At 41.5% G+C, this 17,126-nt stretch overlaps 1 protein-coding gene and 1 non-coding gene across 2 annotated transcripts in view; both read left to right on the forward strand.

Annotated features, from left to right (window-relative positions):
- The first annotated feature begins 6,829 nt into the window (after window positions 1–6,829).
- On the forward strand, window positions 6,830–6,904 carry Trnas-uga. Its single transcript has one exon. It is a non-coding gene; the product is annotated as a tRNA-Ser (tRNA).
- Window positions 6,905–9,002: 2,098 nt separating this feature from the next.
- The window catches only part of LOC124555202 (katanin p60 ATPase-containing subunit A-like 1), a 104,030-nt gene continuing 95,906 nt past the window's right edge, over window positions 9,003–17,126 (forward strand). The window contains exon 1 of the mRNA XM_047129047.1: window positions 9,003–9,276. Coding sequence (XP_046985003.1) covers window positions 9,273–9,276 — 4 coding nt within the window. The 5' untranslated portion in view covers window positions 9,003–9,272. The remainder of the gene's footprint in view (window positions 9,277–17,126) is intronic.

The following is a 17,126-nucleotide window of genomic DNA, read 5'->3' on the forward strand; positions in this document are numbered from 1 at the left end:
TAACGGATCGTGCAGCCACGTCAACGATCCCTGAGTCAACATATGGGGGCCGACCGCGGTGGGCGAGCGGTTCTAGGCGCTTCAGTCCGGAACCGCGCGACTGCTACGGTCGCAGGTTCGAATCCTGCATCGGGCATGGATGTGTGTGATGTCCTTAGGTTAGTTAGGTTTAAGTAGTTCTAAGTTATAGGGGACTGATGACCTCAGATGTTAAGTCCCATAGTGCTTAGAGCCATTCAACATATGGGGACGTTTGCAAGACAACAACCATCTGCACGAACAGCTCGACGACGTTTGCAGCAGGATGGACTATCAGCTCGGATACCATGGCTGCGGTTACCCTTGCCGCTGCATCATAGACAGGAGCGCCAGCGATGGTGTACTCAACGACGAACCTGGGTGCACGAATGGCAAAACGTCATTTTTTCGGATGAATCCAGGTCCTGTTTACAGCATCAAGATGGTCGCATCCGCGTTTGGCGACATCACTGTGAACGCACATTGGAAGCGTGTATTCGTCATCGCCATACTGGCGTATCACCCGGCATGATGGTATGGGGTGCCATTGGTTACACGTCTCGGTCACCTCTTGTTCGCGTTGACGGCACTTTGAACAGTGGACGTTACATTTCAAATGTGTTACGACCCGTGGCTCTACCCTTCATTCGGTCCCTGCGAAACCCTACATTTCAGCAGGATAATGCACGACCGCATGTTGCAGGTCCTGTACGGGCCTTTCTGGATACCGAAAATGTTCGATTGCTGCCCTAGCCAGTACATTCTCCAGATCTCTCACCAAATAAAAACGTCTGGTCAATGGTGGCCGAGCAACTGGCTCGTCACAATAAGCCAGTCACTACTCTTGATGAACTGTGGTATCGTGTTGAAGCTGCATGGGCAGCTGTACCTGTACACGCCATCCAAGCTCTGTTTGACTCAGTGCACAGACACATCAAGGCCTTTATTACGGGCAGAGGTGGTTGTTCTGGGTATTGATTTCTCAGGATCTATTCACCCAAATTGCGTGAAAATGTAATCACGTGTCAGTTCTAGTATAATAGATTTGTCCAATGAATACCCGTTTATCATCTGCATTTCTTCTTGGTGTGGAAATTTTAATGGCCAGTAGTGTATTTCGTTATGTGGGACTACAGTTGCTGAGGATGGAGAAAATATTATACATTAATGTTTATGAAATAAAAGGATTAGGAGATACACTTGTTGTAATATACAGGTACAGCATTACATAATGGCTCCTGCCTTGGAGCTGCAGCCTGCCTGTCGGTCAGGACCAGCAAGTTACTGAAACCAGGGAAACCTCAGCATGTGCCATATATGATATTTTGTCGTTCTTAACACAGGATAGGGGGAAGACAGGAGCTCTGAGATCAGTCTGCAATTTCCGAGCGGTGAGGAGAAAATGCAGAAAGACAAATTCCCAGTGAAGACAGGTTGATGACTTGGATCAGCGCCAAACACAGTCACAGGGCACCTACGAGAGGGGCGGAAATTGGAACTCGACAGGCTGCTTGCAGCAGGAGACTCTTGGAATTCAAGGGTTTGATTAACACTATACAGGGTGGTCCATTGATCGTGACTGGGCCAAATATCTCACGAAATAAGCGTCAAACGAAAAAACTACAAAGAACGAAACTTGTCTAGCTTGAAGGGCGAAACCAGATGGCGCTATGGTTGGCCAGCTAGATGGCGCTGCCATAGGTCCAACGGATATCAACTGCGTTTTTTTAAATTAGGACTCCTCATTTTTATTACATATTCGTGTATTACGTAAAGAAATATGACTGTTTTAGTTGCAGCACTTCTTTCGCTTTGTGATAGATGGCGCTGTAATAGACATAAACTATGCCTCGCAATTTTAGACGAACAGTTGGTAACAGGTAGGTTTTTTTAAATTAAAATACAGAACGTAGCTATGGTTGAACATTTTATTTCGGTTGTTCCAATGTGATACATGTACCTCTGTGAACGTATCATTTCTGAGAACGCATGCTGTTACAGCGTGATTACCTGTAAATACCACATCAATGCAATAAATGCTCAAAATTATGTCCGTCAACCTCAATGCATTTGGCAATACGTGTAACGACATTCCTCTCAACAGCGAGTAGTTCGCCTTCTGTAATGTTCGCACATGCATTGACAATGCGCTGACGCATGTTGTCAGGCGTTGTCGGTGGATAACAGTAGCAAATATCCTTCAACTTTCCCAACAGAAAGAAATCCGGGGATGTCAGATCCGGTGAACGTGCTTCGACGACCACTCCACCTGTCATGAAATATGCTACTCAATACTGCTTCAACCGCACGTGAGCTATGTGCCGGACATCCATCATGTTGGAAGTACATCGCCATTCAGTCATACAGTGAAACATCTTGTAGTAACATCGGTAGAACATTACGTAGGAAATCAGCATACATTGCACCATATAGATTGCCATCGATAAAATGGGGGCCAATTATCCTTCCTGCCATAATGCCGCACCATACATTAACCCGCCAAGGTCGCTGATGTTCCACTTGTCGCAGCCATCGTGGATTTTCCGTTGCCCAATAGCGCATATTATGCCGGTTTACGTTACCGCTGTTGGTGAATGACGCTTCGTCGTTAAATAGAACACGTGCAAAAAATCTGTCATCGTCCCGTAATTTCTCTTTTGCCCAGTGGCAGAACTGTACACGACGTTCAAAGTCGTCGCCATGCAATTCCTGGTGCATAGAAATATGGTACAGGTGCAATCGATGTTGATGTAGCATTCTCAACACCGACGTTTTTGAGATTCCCGATTCTCGCGCAATTTGGTTCAAATGGCTCTGAGCACTATGGGACTCAACTGCTGAGGTCATTAGTCCCCTAGAACTTAGAACTAGTTAAACCTAACTAACCTAAGGACATCACAAACATCCATGCCCGAGGCAGGATTCGAACCTGCGACCGTAGCGTCGCGCAGTTTGTCTGGTACTGATGTGCGGATTAGCCGCGACAGCAGCTAAAATACCTACTTGGGCATCATCATTTGTTGCAGGTCGTGGTTGACGTTTCACATTTGGCTGAACACTTCCTGTTTCATAAAATGGTTCAAATGGCTATGAGCACTATGGGACTTAACATCTGAGGTCATCAGTGCCCTAGAACTTAGAACTACTTAAACCTAACTAACCTAAGGACATCACAAACATCCATGCCCGAGGCAGGATTCGAACATGCGACCATAGCGGTCGCTCGGTTCCAGACTGAAGCGCTTAGAACCACTCTGCCACAACGGTCGGCCTTCCTGTTTCCTTAAATAACGTAACCATCCGGCGAACGGTCCGGACACTTGGATGATGTCGTCCAGGATACCGAGCAGCATACACAATAGCCATACATCAACACGATATCAACCTTTTCCGCAATTGGTAAACGGTCCATTTTAACATGGGTAATGAACACGAAGCAAATACCATCTGCACTGGCGGAATGTTACGTGATACCACGTACTTATACGTTTGTGACTATTACAGCGCCATCCATCACAAAGCGAAAAAAGTGGTCCAAGTAAAACATTCATATTTCTTTACGTACTTCACGAATATGTAATAAAAAATGGGGTTTCCTATTTAAAAAAACGCAACTGATATCCGTTTGACCTATGGCAGCGCCATCTAGCGGGCCAACCATAGCGCCATCTGGTTTCCCCCTTCAAGCTAGACGAGTTTCGTTCTTTGTAGTTTTTTCGTTTCATGCTTATTTCGTGATGTATGTGGCCCGGTCACTATCAATGGACCACTCTGTATGTTAGAGATCAGACTAACTACTACACTGAAGGCTAATTCTAGACATTAGAAAAAGCCAAGCTGGCAATTGGTTGCACAACAGAAGTCATTGCCTGAATCCACGGAGGTGAGTGCTAACAGTAGTAGCGAACACTAGCAGTATGTAGTACAAACTTGAGAGCAGCACTCCAAGTGAGAAAAACAGACATGTCAGAACTTACCGAAACTGGCCATGAGCGACACGATCAGACTGAGAACTCTCTCTGAATACAAAAACAAGGGTTTTTAAAGACTAGAGGTGGCACACTATTTCTCCATTTCTACAGTTGACCCACAAATCTACCAACACTTAACAAGCTTCAGCCAATGTGATGAGTCACCCTCCTTAGCTTTAAACAGAAAACTGGACAAAATGAACATTATGTTATATGATAATGTTAATGCTACAAAAACTCAAATGCTTCGCACTCCAGATTTTACTTTTTGCTATACTTGAATGTTTATTATTCATGTAATAATAAAAATGTAAAAATATCTCCCAAAAAATTCAAAAAATTAAAATTACACTAGTACTTTTTAGATGTTTTATTTTCCTTCTCAGAGGTTTCCTTTGCACTTGCTGGAAATTTTTGTACGGATTTCAGGACAGATTAGCTTCTTATAACAATGGCAAAGATAAGATACCTTTTTCTTCTTTTTTGAATCATACATCATTGAGCAAGTTTCGCGTTTTTCCAATCGTTCGACAACGTTTTGTACTCTTCGTTCCACTGCACCCAAAACACAGTGATGGATGCACGAAGTTCACATGGTATGTGATACTAGTTGTCTCGCTTTTTAAATGTGGTGTCACCAACGAGTTTACAAGCTTCTTCGACAGTTAAAGCGGTTCACCTGAGCACCGTCTTTGTAGGAATTGTGAAGGACAAACATATTCATCCCACTTATGTCCAACATGCGGAAAAATAATAGCATTGGCCTTCCTTGGAAGAGGCTTTGACGGCCAAAGATATTTGTTTCCGCCTAATGTATTTCTAGCAGAAGCTTCAGCTAAACGTTCAGTCTCCACAATTCTGTGTTTATCTCTCTGATCATTTGCTTCATGCAAGGAATTCACAGGTGGCAAAACAAATTCGTCTTCACTTTCACCTTGTTCCTGCACTGTACTATGTTCACTTTCAACGTCGTTGTCGCTATCTGATCCAACATCACTTCCTAAACTGTCACCAAGCCATTTTTAAACAGCATTCTCGAAGTCGGGGTCGGTAACATGAACAATGGAAGTATACGTGGCTACTGAATCCGCAACACGAAGTCCCAAGTGCGGTCTCAGAGACTGCTAGCACAAAAGAAGCAGTAATAGTGTAGGTCTACGTCATATTCAAGTGGCTACTGTCAAAGGAAGCCACGATAGCTTCGAGAAAGAGCAACAACACAACACTGTAATCTCCTACCATACCATTACGCATTAGCTACAGAGTAACAATAACTATTAGCGGTGTGTGAGACCACACTTGGGAGATTAAGGGTTAGATTCCTCCCCTTCTCCTACTCGGTAGGTAGGTATGCTTCTGGACTTTACATTTACAAACTCCAAGTTTGGTAGCAACAACGTTCAAATGAAAGATAAAAGTCTCTGTCTCTTTAACTATGGCCAGAACCAACAGAGTTTTATGTCACTTGGATCCGCCCTCAGTCCTTTTGTGAGTGGGGACTAATGTAGAAGCACTCTAACCTGTGTAAACTCACTGACATTGCCGTTCTCTGGGGTAATCATCAAGCTTTCTGCCTTTGTTAAGATGTGTCTTCTCGTGGCCATCTACTACTGTGACGCCTTACAACAGTGCCTAGACGTTGGATGGAGTTATCAGCTAATTCTCTGAAATGAAACTTCTCCTCTGGGACAGCTGCCCAGGGTGTCTGCAATTTGCAGGACTCTAGTGTTACCATTTAGCTCTGGTAACCTAACTGCTACCACTTTTGCCTGCGCTCTACATTGCGTCTTTGCTTTCTTATCTTGGAGTGTCCTTGGTGGCTCCCAACAGCCTTAAGCATAAGAACAAACAAGTCATTACGTTATCAATATATGACAATTTGAGGGGAGTTGGAGCGCCCTATAATGACAATGTTTAATTTAGTGACTTAGCTTTCCTGTATTTCAGGAACCACTGTAGCCATTGACATGAAACTTTTACAGGACATTGAACTGCTTTCGGAAATACATTTTTTTTTAATACATGGTTAAAATTTTGTGTACTTTTTTGTACATTTATACTAAATAATTTTAATTATACATAACATTTTGTTCTTCTTTTAGTTCAGTAGATTCAGGATATGTATGTTATTACTCTCTGAAAATTTGAATACTCTACTCGAAGTGGTTTCTGAAATTTAAAGAAAAATGCAACAGAAAGTGTAAATTTTCAGGAATGGCTTCTAAAGTTTCAGAAGACTGTAACTCAATATAAGCTTAATTTTTTTATTTTTAGTCACTCAGAAGCACGCTGCAACGTACTGTATCCTCTTGATCATTTTCCAAGTTTTTTCTCCTTTTCTTTTTTATGGTCTCCTTAGTGGCCAACTGTCCTGCATACTCTGCTTTATTAATGCTAACCTTGTCCATCCATTCAAGTTCTCTGATGCAGTTTGCTCCAGGATTAATTCCCATATACTGCAGCACTTTCACCCTACCAATGTTGCCATAATTGAAAGCAATAACAGCATCACTGACCACCCAGTTTACTGTCTTCATTCCAACAAAAACATTCTTTGGTAAGTGAGTACATATAAGATTATTGAACGACTCATTGGGATTTTGAGTTTTACCATGCAGACACTTCCTCAGTAGAATGAGAATTTCACTCTGCAGCGGAGTGTGTGCTGATATGAAACTTCCTGGCAGATTAAAACTGTGTGCCGGATGGAGACTCGAACTCGGGACCTTTCTTTCAGGAGTGCTAGTTCTGCAATGTTCGCAGGAGAGCTTCTGTAAAGTTTGGAAGGTAGGAGACGAGGTACTGGCAGAATTAAAGCTGTGAGTTCGGGGCGTGAGTCGTGCTTGGATAGCTCAGTTGGTAGAGCACTTGCCCATGAAAGGCAAAGGTCCCGAGTTCGAGTCTCGGTCTGGCACACAGTTTTAGTCTGCCAGGAAGTTTCACTTCTTCAGTAATTCAGGATTTTCCAGGTCTCTGTAAATAGGTTTTATGATATCGATGACTGCTGCTGGGATGGAATGTTTATGGCTGTATGAACTGTTTGAGTGCTGGGCATTGCGGGAACCACACAATGAATCAGGTCCAGAAGGGCAAAGTTGGTGTACTGGTTTTTCACTAGTTGACAGTCTGTGGAAGAAGTTAGCCCATACTGCCTGCTTCATTTTCAACAAATCCTGAATATTATTTCTAATGGCCATCCCATGACACTGCTGTAGTTCATCAATGATTTGGTCTGCCTCTTTTGGGTTTACCATCGGAAAGTTTCTTGTCTCTCAAACTTTCTTTCAACTTCCTCAACCTGGTACAAATCCTCTTCTGGGCATGACCAATACATTCCAGTTTATAAGACAGCAATCCACAGCCTTCCATATAAAAAACTACAGATTTTATTAGACCTTTAAGTAATGCATGTAAAAATTTTAACATTTTTAACTGGTGCAGATTATATTTAAAAAAATAAAATACAATACTTCCCATGTTAGTTTATAAGTGATACACACACACACACACACACACACACACACACACACACACACACACACACACACACACATATATATATATATATATATATATATATATATATATATATATATCATTTTATTTGGAAAATTGCAAATTTTATAGTGAGATAAAAATCCAAAAACGTGAAAAAAAATTTCCATTCTAATTCCCTTTGAGGCGGTCATATCATAACAAACCCACGGCCAGACTGGTTGCTGAGTTGATGATTCATCAAGTCGGTGTCTGCTGTAGTGTCGGCTTTTGCTTAACTTTTGTACCGACAACACTTCCTATCAGGGAGTTCAACGGCAGCACTGACAGCCTGAGTGTCAAACTGAGGCCCTCCCAGCCACTGAGCTACTTGGCATCCACTAGCACCAGACGCCTCCAGCCAGGCGCAGGTCCAGTGTTCATACCTGGATGCCTCTGTAGACTTACACCACGCCAACTAGCGGCCAGCCAGCTGAGCCAGCACCATCGGCCGCCTGAGTGTACTACATCTCCTCACTGCCGTGCTGAGCTAGACGTAGCAATATTCAGCTGCGTCACCTCTATGCAACGTCCATTGCGATGGGTACAATGTCCACCACCCAGCGCCTTCCTGACTTTGATACAAGTTGCCAGTGTACTTTGTTGGTAAAATCAAGGTTTCTGCTGTTAACGGGCTACTTTTGATTCCTCGCCAACTTCCACCAGAAGGATACCCGTTTAAAGGTGTTCAGAAATGTAAAATCTTGTGCTTCATAAAATGGGAAACATGGTATTCTATGACTACAGAATCAGTGAGTCACAACTGGAATCGGCCAACTAATGTCAGTACCTGGGTGTAACAATTTTTATATGAAATGGGACTATCACATTAGCTCAGTCATAGGTAAATAAACTTTATTGGTAGAATAATAGGAAAATACAATTAGTGTGAAGAGGCGATTGCATGCAAGCACTCGTGCCGCCGGCCATAGAATATTATTCAAGTGTGTGTGACTTGTACGAGATGGGACTAACGGTGGATATTGAACGTATACAATGTTGGGCAGAACGATTAGTTACAGGTTTCTATGATCCATTGGAGAGTTTCAGGGAGATTCTGAAAGAATTGAACTATCAGACGCTTGAAGACAGACGTTATACCTTGAAAGTCTTTAGACAGTTTCTAGTACCAACTATAAGTAAGTGATAAAGCTAGGAATATAGTACTATCCCCCACGCATTGCCTGCGTAGGGTTCGCGAAGACAAGATTTATTACAGCACGCACAGAGGCGTTTAAGCTATCATTTTTCCTGAGCTTCATAAGTGAATGGAAAGGGGAAAATCTGAAATAATTGGCGCAATGGAACGTATCCTCTATCATGCGCTTTACAATCGTTTGCAGAGTATAGCCGTAGAAGTAGATATGAAGATAAAATTGTACACCAAAGAATTATTGGATTGTGCTGTACTTCTCGTCGGAAAAGGCATATGCATAGCGTCGATCGTAGCAGACAATCGATCGTAGTATCTGACAGAAGTCGACTGGCACGTAAACGCTGCACTTGTAGACATTTGTTTGAGTTTTGTTGCTTGTGTAGGTGAAACTTAGTAGTCGATGATTCTGCGTAAACTCCCTAGGTGTTTTGGACTTGGGTCAACATAAATCAAGTTTGTGCCTTTATTTATTGTATACACACAAATACCCATTGGTATTACTGTCATCTAAGTACCAGTAGTAGTGAACAAGGTGGATATGTTTTGGAAATGTTCGACTGAATAACAGCGTCGCTTGCATATTGCCTCTATTGATGTGTAAGTAATGCAAAAGTATTGATATGATATATATGGAGCCAAAATAGTTATCAGTTGAAAATTCGGAAATGAAAACGCCGTCGTGCATTTAAAAGTTGCAATAATTTATTAGCCTATGTGTTTCACAACAAACATTATTCACCCTCTGCAGTAACCAATTACTGAAGGATTAAGGTGCATTTGCATCTCTTCTTAAACTATTTGGGACTCCATTAGATGGTAGTGCATGTGGCGAATGGTTTATGTTCAATGGGTAGTCAAAGCGTATAAAATATTACTGCCGTCAGCTCTTACACCATGAAGCTGCATTTGGGTTCAAGTTCATGTATGATTTAGGACAATGATAACCTACGCACTGACCCGTTAATAGCTTGAAAACTGTTGCACCAAAAACTCGAGACCTTTCTGTTGTTGTTATTTTACGTAAAATAACCGTAACTACGAAATGCTTGATGAATAATTTTGTTACAAAAAGGTTTTTATATTTTTCGAAGGTGACTATGCTATAGAAAAACCTTTAAAATCATTGGGAGAATAATCAGAAATTTCGTAGAATAATTTTCAATTTGAAAAGAAGTGACAACGGTAATTTCATTTCCTTGATTGTCAGTTTTTAGTGCAGGCCTTTATTTAATTTTTAAGTTATTATAGTATATGAGTTATTGACAATGTTCTGGTTCTCTTATCACCGTCCAAACCTGTCAGTAGACAAAATCATCTAGTACATGAAGTATTCTTCTCTTACCGTAAAACATTTTGCTGTGTACAAGTGTGTGTTTAAATCTCGGGGACTCATTGAATCTGTTGATACCAACTTCCTTTAACTCATCAAAATCCAGAAGTATATGTAATTTCTTGACATTTTATTTGGTGGCTTTGCCAGCTCCCAAACAAATAGTCAATTTCCAACCTGACATAAACGTTGAGCTTCACTGCAGGTCAGTCTGTTCCTTCGAACTACATTCCAAATCACAAAACAAGATAAATGAATATTCTTCATGTTCTATTCTATCCCTGTTAGTGAACATATGACAAAACAATATTGTTACCTTGAGAATTGAAGCAGTTGTCCGTTGTCTGTAGGGGTTCCACTGCTGAACACTATTGTTCACTTGTTGGCTGCCCCTTTGTGAAGACTGTTTCAGTGACCCAAAGTTTAATTCATAACATTGTCCTGCCATTGGAAGAGGTTCATTGAGAGATAAAGGTATGGGGATGAGATTAATGCCATTGGCCTCTTGTACCCCAGTAGTGTATAGTTGACCATATAGAGTTTAGTATGGTACAAGGATAAAATATTGTGCAAATACTGTACTGTAAATATGTTTAACCTCTCCAGTATTCACTTCAGATGCACAATACTATTAGGATGGTACATCCCACAACTGTCTCAGAGAAGGTAATTGTTCTTCATGACGTGATAAAATATTTCTTGGGAACTGTCAATATCATTGAGTTCATGCCACACAAATTTAAAGCAGAAGTCTATGTTGGTCACTGACTGTATTAGGGGACAGTAGTTATGACCACTTCACCTGTTTCTGAGCTATGCCACTGGTAGAAGTGTCTTTTCTCGTTATCAGTTGAAATGGCACAGTGGACAGCTACTATATTTGTATTAAGGAGGAAGGTGATTCAAATAACAGTATGGTCCAGATTTAGATTTCCAGTGATTTTTCCCAAATTTCTTAAGTTGAATGCAAGGACAGTTCCTGTGAAAGAGCATGGCTCACTTTGTTCCCTTCCTTCCTCAATCTTAGCTTTTGCTATATCTCTAATGACCTCATCAAAGGGATGTTAAACCCTAATCATCTGTCCATCCTTGGATCAATTCAAAAATACTGATGTTTCAAATGAAGTTATACAGCAATATTAAATCTGTTGCCAACACACTAATTCTGCAGTTAAACTGCAAAATTTTTCAAGTTTACTCTCAAAATATTCATAAATGTGTAAGCACTTGTGAATACAGACGTTACTTGGGTGTCACTTGCTTCATTTCTTCCTTTGCAGGGCTGCTACAGAAGTCTGCTGCCTACTTTTAGGTAGCAAAAATGAAAAGGAAAACCAACCCCAGAAACACTCACATTAAAATATATACACTTTTTTCATGTGTATTTCATTTGAATATGTCTTGGTTTGTAATATGATTTCTAAATAGCCCACTGCACCATATAGTCTGACTGAAATTAATCTCTTAATTTATTGCTTAAAAGAAAATGTGTTAATTTATTTCTGTTCATCTTTTTATGCCTTTTTTTCTGTGCGATACTTCATAGTGCATATTGTATCCAGCACGTATCGGATTCTTTTCAAGTAAATGAGGCCATTACCTTTTGAGGTAGTAATCACCCTGTTTTGAGTGTTTTTACTGTCTGGTGCAATAATTATGGTATTGAAAGTGATAGAGAAAAGAATTTCCTACTTCATGTCTGGAAGTATACTCTCATATATATGCCAGAGTGATTTGATCATTATGTTTATATAAAGTCACTTCATAATTGTTTTTCATTGGTGAATTTTATATGGGTGCCATGTGCGAATTCTGTCATCCATCCCCATATGGGTATCATATGTAACAGCACAACTTTTGAAGTGGAGAGTATGCCAAAATCTTAAATAATTTGAAAATTTACTGGAATATGAGCATAAATTAAATGAGGCTTTTAAGTCTGTAGCAAACTTTAACAGTAAATTACTAAAATAATGTACCGAATATTTACAACTGGTATAGTTTTTGAATTAGGTGACTGTACTGGTCCAGATGTTGGAGAAAATGCAAACTGTGCTAGTGTGTTGTGTCTACACATCTTTCATCATTAGCACATGGTTGCTGTGCTACATACTCTTTTACTTATTTTATAAATGATCCTCACTGATTATGAGGTTACTTGAGCTTAGAGCAGTGCAAGCATATATTTTAAAAGTTAAACTGAGGGATTTGGGAACTAATTAATATTGAGCTCCCTGTTCTGCAAATGCTCAGACTAAATATCCTGAGAAATTCTGTACTTAGTTCTTTGTACTTATCTCCCTGTGATATCATAGCTGTTTAGTTACTGTTGAACATCAACTTATCAGAAGCTCATCTCTCGTTAAGTCTTGATGGTGAGTGCATTGAAGTTTGTGATACTGTTATACCACTGTTTCCAGAGAAGTCACCATCGGCACAACCTTTTTTAAATAAAGGTTGTGGTGACAGGCTCATGGGTAATGTAGAACATTTAGGGCACTAAGTGATAACTTTGTTCTGAATTTGTGGACACAGTGAATGTGTCATTACAAAAATTTACACATTGCAAACTTCATACTTATGTTTTCGTCCCTCCTGAAAATTTCTATTTTCCAACTGGTTTGATATTTACAAGTTTTCAGTGTTTGAAGATATTAATAATAACAACAATGTATCTGCTCAAATTACTTAAAATAAATGAGACTGATTGTCTGATGATGATATAGACTTAGTCCTGATCATATCCTTTATTTTAATCATTAGTGTAGTAATAGTCTGAACATCTTTGGCAGTTAAGGAAATTTAATCTAAAATGAGCATAAAGAAAGTACCATAATTTCCTATTTTGGGTGCTGAGCTAAAGATATCAGTGGATTGCAGTAAATGTTGTTCCATGAACTTCATAAGAAGTTCCATTCCTGTGCCAGTATGAAAGTCCTATTTGACATATTAATCAGTAACTTCAATAACTACGCCATGCGGCTAATCACATGTTAAGTTTTCACAATTTGTGGGTGCTGGGGATTCTGTTGTACGAGGGCCACCCAGCAAGTAAAGAACATTTGCACATACAGTTTGCACACCTGTCTTGTGGCAGCCAATCAGTGGTTTCTGGTGTTAATTGTGATGTGGAACAGCTACCTAATGTGGTTGTAACTGTTCACATGGTAAGTGCAGATACGACTGTGGCAGTGACTGTGCTGGTTATGGGTCATGCAGACTGTGAGGAGGTGCAAGATGTTATAACGTTTCCTGCAGGCAGAAAGTGTTGGACCCTGTGACATTCACCACAGACTTTTTACTGTTTGTGGCGAAGGCGTAATGAATGCAACTAGTGTCCGGAAGTGGCACATAATGTTTGCGAAAGGGGGAACATTTGTTAATGATGAAGGGGGGTCAGTGTGAAACTCCGTCATCACAGATGTGCGGAACCAAAAGGTGGATGACATCACTTGAGAGAATACACGATTATTGACATGCATGAACAATGTAAGGAAGTGTCTTGTTCAGGTATGCCTGACATTGTCTGTCAGCACATAGGGCAACAGAAAAACTGTGCACGGTGGGTGCCACACATGCTCACGGATAATCAGAAAGCTGGGAGAACAGTTGATGCATTAGTGATCTTGGAGTGTTACAAAAGGGATTTTTACTGACCATATGGTGACAAGATGAAACATTGGTGTATCATAATACCCCAACAATGAAGCAACAGTCTGTGGATTGGTGTCATCCTCAGTTGCCACAGAATGCATGCTTGTTCTAACAGAGTGCGTCAAGTCAAAAATTGATGGTGTCTGTAATCTGCGATGGGGAGGGGTCCTCCTTATGAATTTCATACCTCACAGCACAACAGTCAGTTCTGATGCATACTGTGCTACCCCTGAACATCTTTGTTGTGCTATCCAGAACTGCCAAAGAGGCAAGCGCTTGTGTGGAATTGTTCTTCCACATGACAATGCACGTCCACATTCTGACCAGCAGACAGAAGCGTTGCTGTGTGAGATTCCTGTGGGACATCTTTGAGTGTCCTCCCTACAATCCGGACCTGGTACCATTGGACTTTTCCTGTTTCCAAAACTGAATGAATACACTATGTGATCAAAAGTATCCAGACACCTAGCTGAAAATGACTTAAAAGTTCATGGCACCCCCTCCATTGATAATGCTGGAATTAAATATGGTGTTGGCCCACCCTTAGCCTTGATGACAGCTTCCACTCTCACAGGCATATGTTCATTCAGGTGCTGGAAGGTTTCTTGGGAAATGGCAGCCCATTCTTCATGGAGTGCTGCACTGAGGAGAGGTATTGATGTCAGTCGGTGAGGTCTGGCATGAAGTCGATGTTCCAAAACATCCCAAAGGTGTTCTATAGGATTCAAGTCAGGACTCTGTGCAGGATAGTCCATTACAGGGATGTTATTGTCGTGTAACCACTCCACCTCAGGCCATGCATTGATGCTCAATCGTGTTGAAAGATGCACTCACCATCCCCAGATTGCTCTTCAATGGTGGGAAGCAAGAAGGTGCTTAAAACATCAATGTAGGCCTGTGTTGTGGCAGTGCCACACAAAACAACAAGGCGTCCAAGCCCTCTCCGTGAAAAACACGACCACACCGTAACACCACTGCCTCAGAATTTTACTGTTGTCACTACACTGGCAGATGACATTCATCGGGCATTCGCCATACCCACACCCTGCCATCGGATTGCTACATTGTGTACTGTGCTTCGTCACTCCACACAACATTTTTCCATTGTTTAATCGTCCAATGTTTACGCTCCTTACACCAAGCAAGGCGTCATTTAGCATTTACTGGCATGATGTGTGGCTTATAATTAGCCACATGAGATCAAAGTTTTCTCACCTCCTACCTAACTGTCATAGCGCTTGCAGTGGATCCTGATGCAGTTTGGAACTCCTGTGTGATGGTCTGGATAGATGTCTGCCTATTACACATTATGGCCCTCTTCAACTGTCCTCGGTCTCTGTCAGCCAACAGACAAGGTCGGCCTGTACGCTTTTGTGCTGTATGTGTCACTTCACGTTTCCACTTCCCTATCACACCGGAAACAGTTGACCTAGGGATGTTTAAGGGTATGGAAATCTTGCGTACAGATGTATGACAAGTGACACCCAGTCTCCTGACCAGTTTGAAGTCCATGAGTTCCACGGGGCACCCCATTCTGCTCTCTCACTATGTCTAATGACTACTGAGGTCGCTGATATCGAGTACCCGGTACCCGGCAGTGGGTGACAGCACAGTGCACCTAACATGAAAAACGTATGTTATTGGGGGTGTCCCTTGCTGGTAAACATTTTGCAAATGAAGACACCTGAAGGACTCTGTAATGACCTTGTTGAATAGCCAGGAGGCCACATGGTATGAAGAGGGTATACACAAACTGGTGTCATGGTACGACAAATGCCTTAATGTCAAAGGCAGCTATTGGAAAAGTAGCCAAAGTACTTGCCAAAACAGGTATATTCAGTTTCGGTATTATTATTAAAGAGTGTCTATCTGGATAGCCCATGTACATGGCACTATAAACCAAAATTGTCTCTCTGGAACAGTTTCATTCTGTGGTTTAATCAGCATGGTCTTGTAGCTTTTTGTGTATTCTTTCCACTGCATATGTTTGTGTTACGGATAAGAGAAGGTATTCTCTTGGTATTTTTTTCTTCACTGATCTGAGATACTGTCAGTTTTGAAGAAACTACGGCTGCAACTCGGGCTCTTTTGCACTGAGTCTGAAGTGATATACCACCACAAGTCTTACACTCACCACACCAGAGGTTGCTGGGGTACATTAACTGGATGTACATTGCTGAAAATAAAATGTAACACCCTCAAGAACAAAGCAATATTATTGACAAGTGAGGTGACGCTTAGTTCTTCATTGTAGAAGTACATGATCACAAATTCAGACCAAATGAAACACACATCAGAATAAAGGATGCCCAGTCACACCAATACACAGTGTACCCATCTCCAGCAGCAACACAGATGGGTATTCTTGCTTGCAAATGATCATAAAGGTGCCAAATGGCATCATGCAATAGACTGCCACAAGCATGTTGCACCTTTTTGTGTAATTTGACAATGAATGATTCTTGCAAGCTCTGTAGAATAGGTTCCCACTTCATGTTCCACACATGTTCAATTAGTGAGAGATCTGGTGATCTTGTTGGCCAGGGCAGTTGTTGTACACTAAGAGTAGTATGTTGTGTCACAGCTGCTGTAAAACACCAAATGTGACCATGAACTGTAACTGATGGCTCACCATACCATGAACCCTATGGGTCATCATTGAATGCCCTCTGGAATATACAGCTCAACAGGTCTATGCCATATACATGTACAGCGTCACTCACATACAGACAGAACCTACTCTCATCACCGAAAACAACAAAGTGCCATTTCACTCTCCAATCAACTTTCACACCACCAGAGTAGCCATACTTGGTGGTGTCATGGTGCCAGTTGTAGCCTGGCCAGAGCCACACATGATCGTAATCTTGCTCTAAGTAGATGGTTATCAGTGGTCCCTGATGACACAGCATACAGGGGTGACCTCGTCTATAGACCACTGCTAAGGGCAGTGACACACCATGGATACATGGTGCCCAACATGGGCTGCAGTCCATCAGTATGTCCATCCAGTTTCGTGCAGGTCCACAATCAATGCACTTCACATCGCTGAAGTTGTACAGGAGTACGTACTTATTGGTGGAGCATGGTTGTACCCTAGAACGACTCTTGCGAACACTGTTTGCTTCTAAACTTTGCACAGTTATTACCTGCAGACTCAAAACAGAGGGTGCACGCAATGGCTTCCTGAGTGCCATCTGATTGCCACAACTGTGAAAACTGAATCGCTAACACCGCAACTGCTCAGTATGCACATACTGTTGTGGACTGGCAAGACAGCCAATCCACGGTGACGGGTAGCCGAAAGGCACGCGTTTAAGCTCACGCAGGCTGGCGTGAGGTCTGGAACAGGTAAAGTAATTATACTAGCAAAAAAGGTACGTAGCTTCTGGAATACTTAACTTTAATCCATAATTGGTGAACATTGGTCTGACGGTACATGCATCACAAGATAAATAGCAAA

The sequence above is a fragment of the Schistocerca americana genome, chromosome X (genome assembly GCF_021461395.2).
Source record: "Schistocerca americana isolate TAMUIC-IGC-003095 chromosome X, iqSchAmer2.1, whole genome shotgun sequence".
NCBI lineage: Eukaryota > Metazoa > Arthropoda > Insecta > Orthoptera > Acrididae > Schistocerca > Schistocerca americana.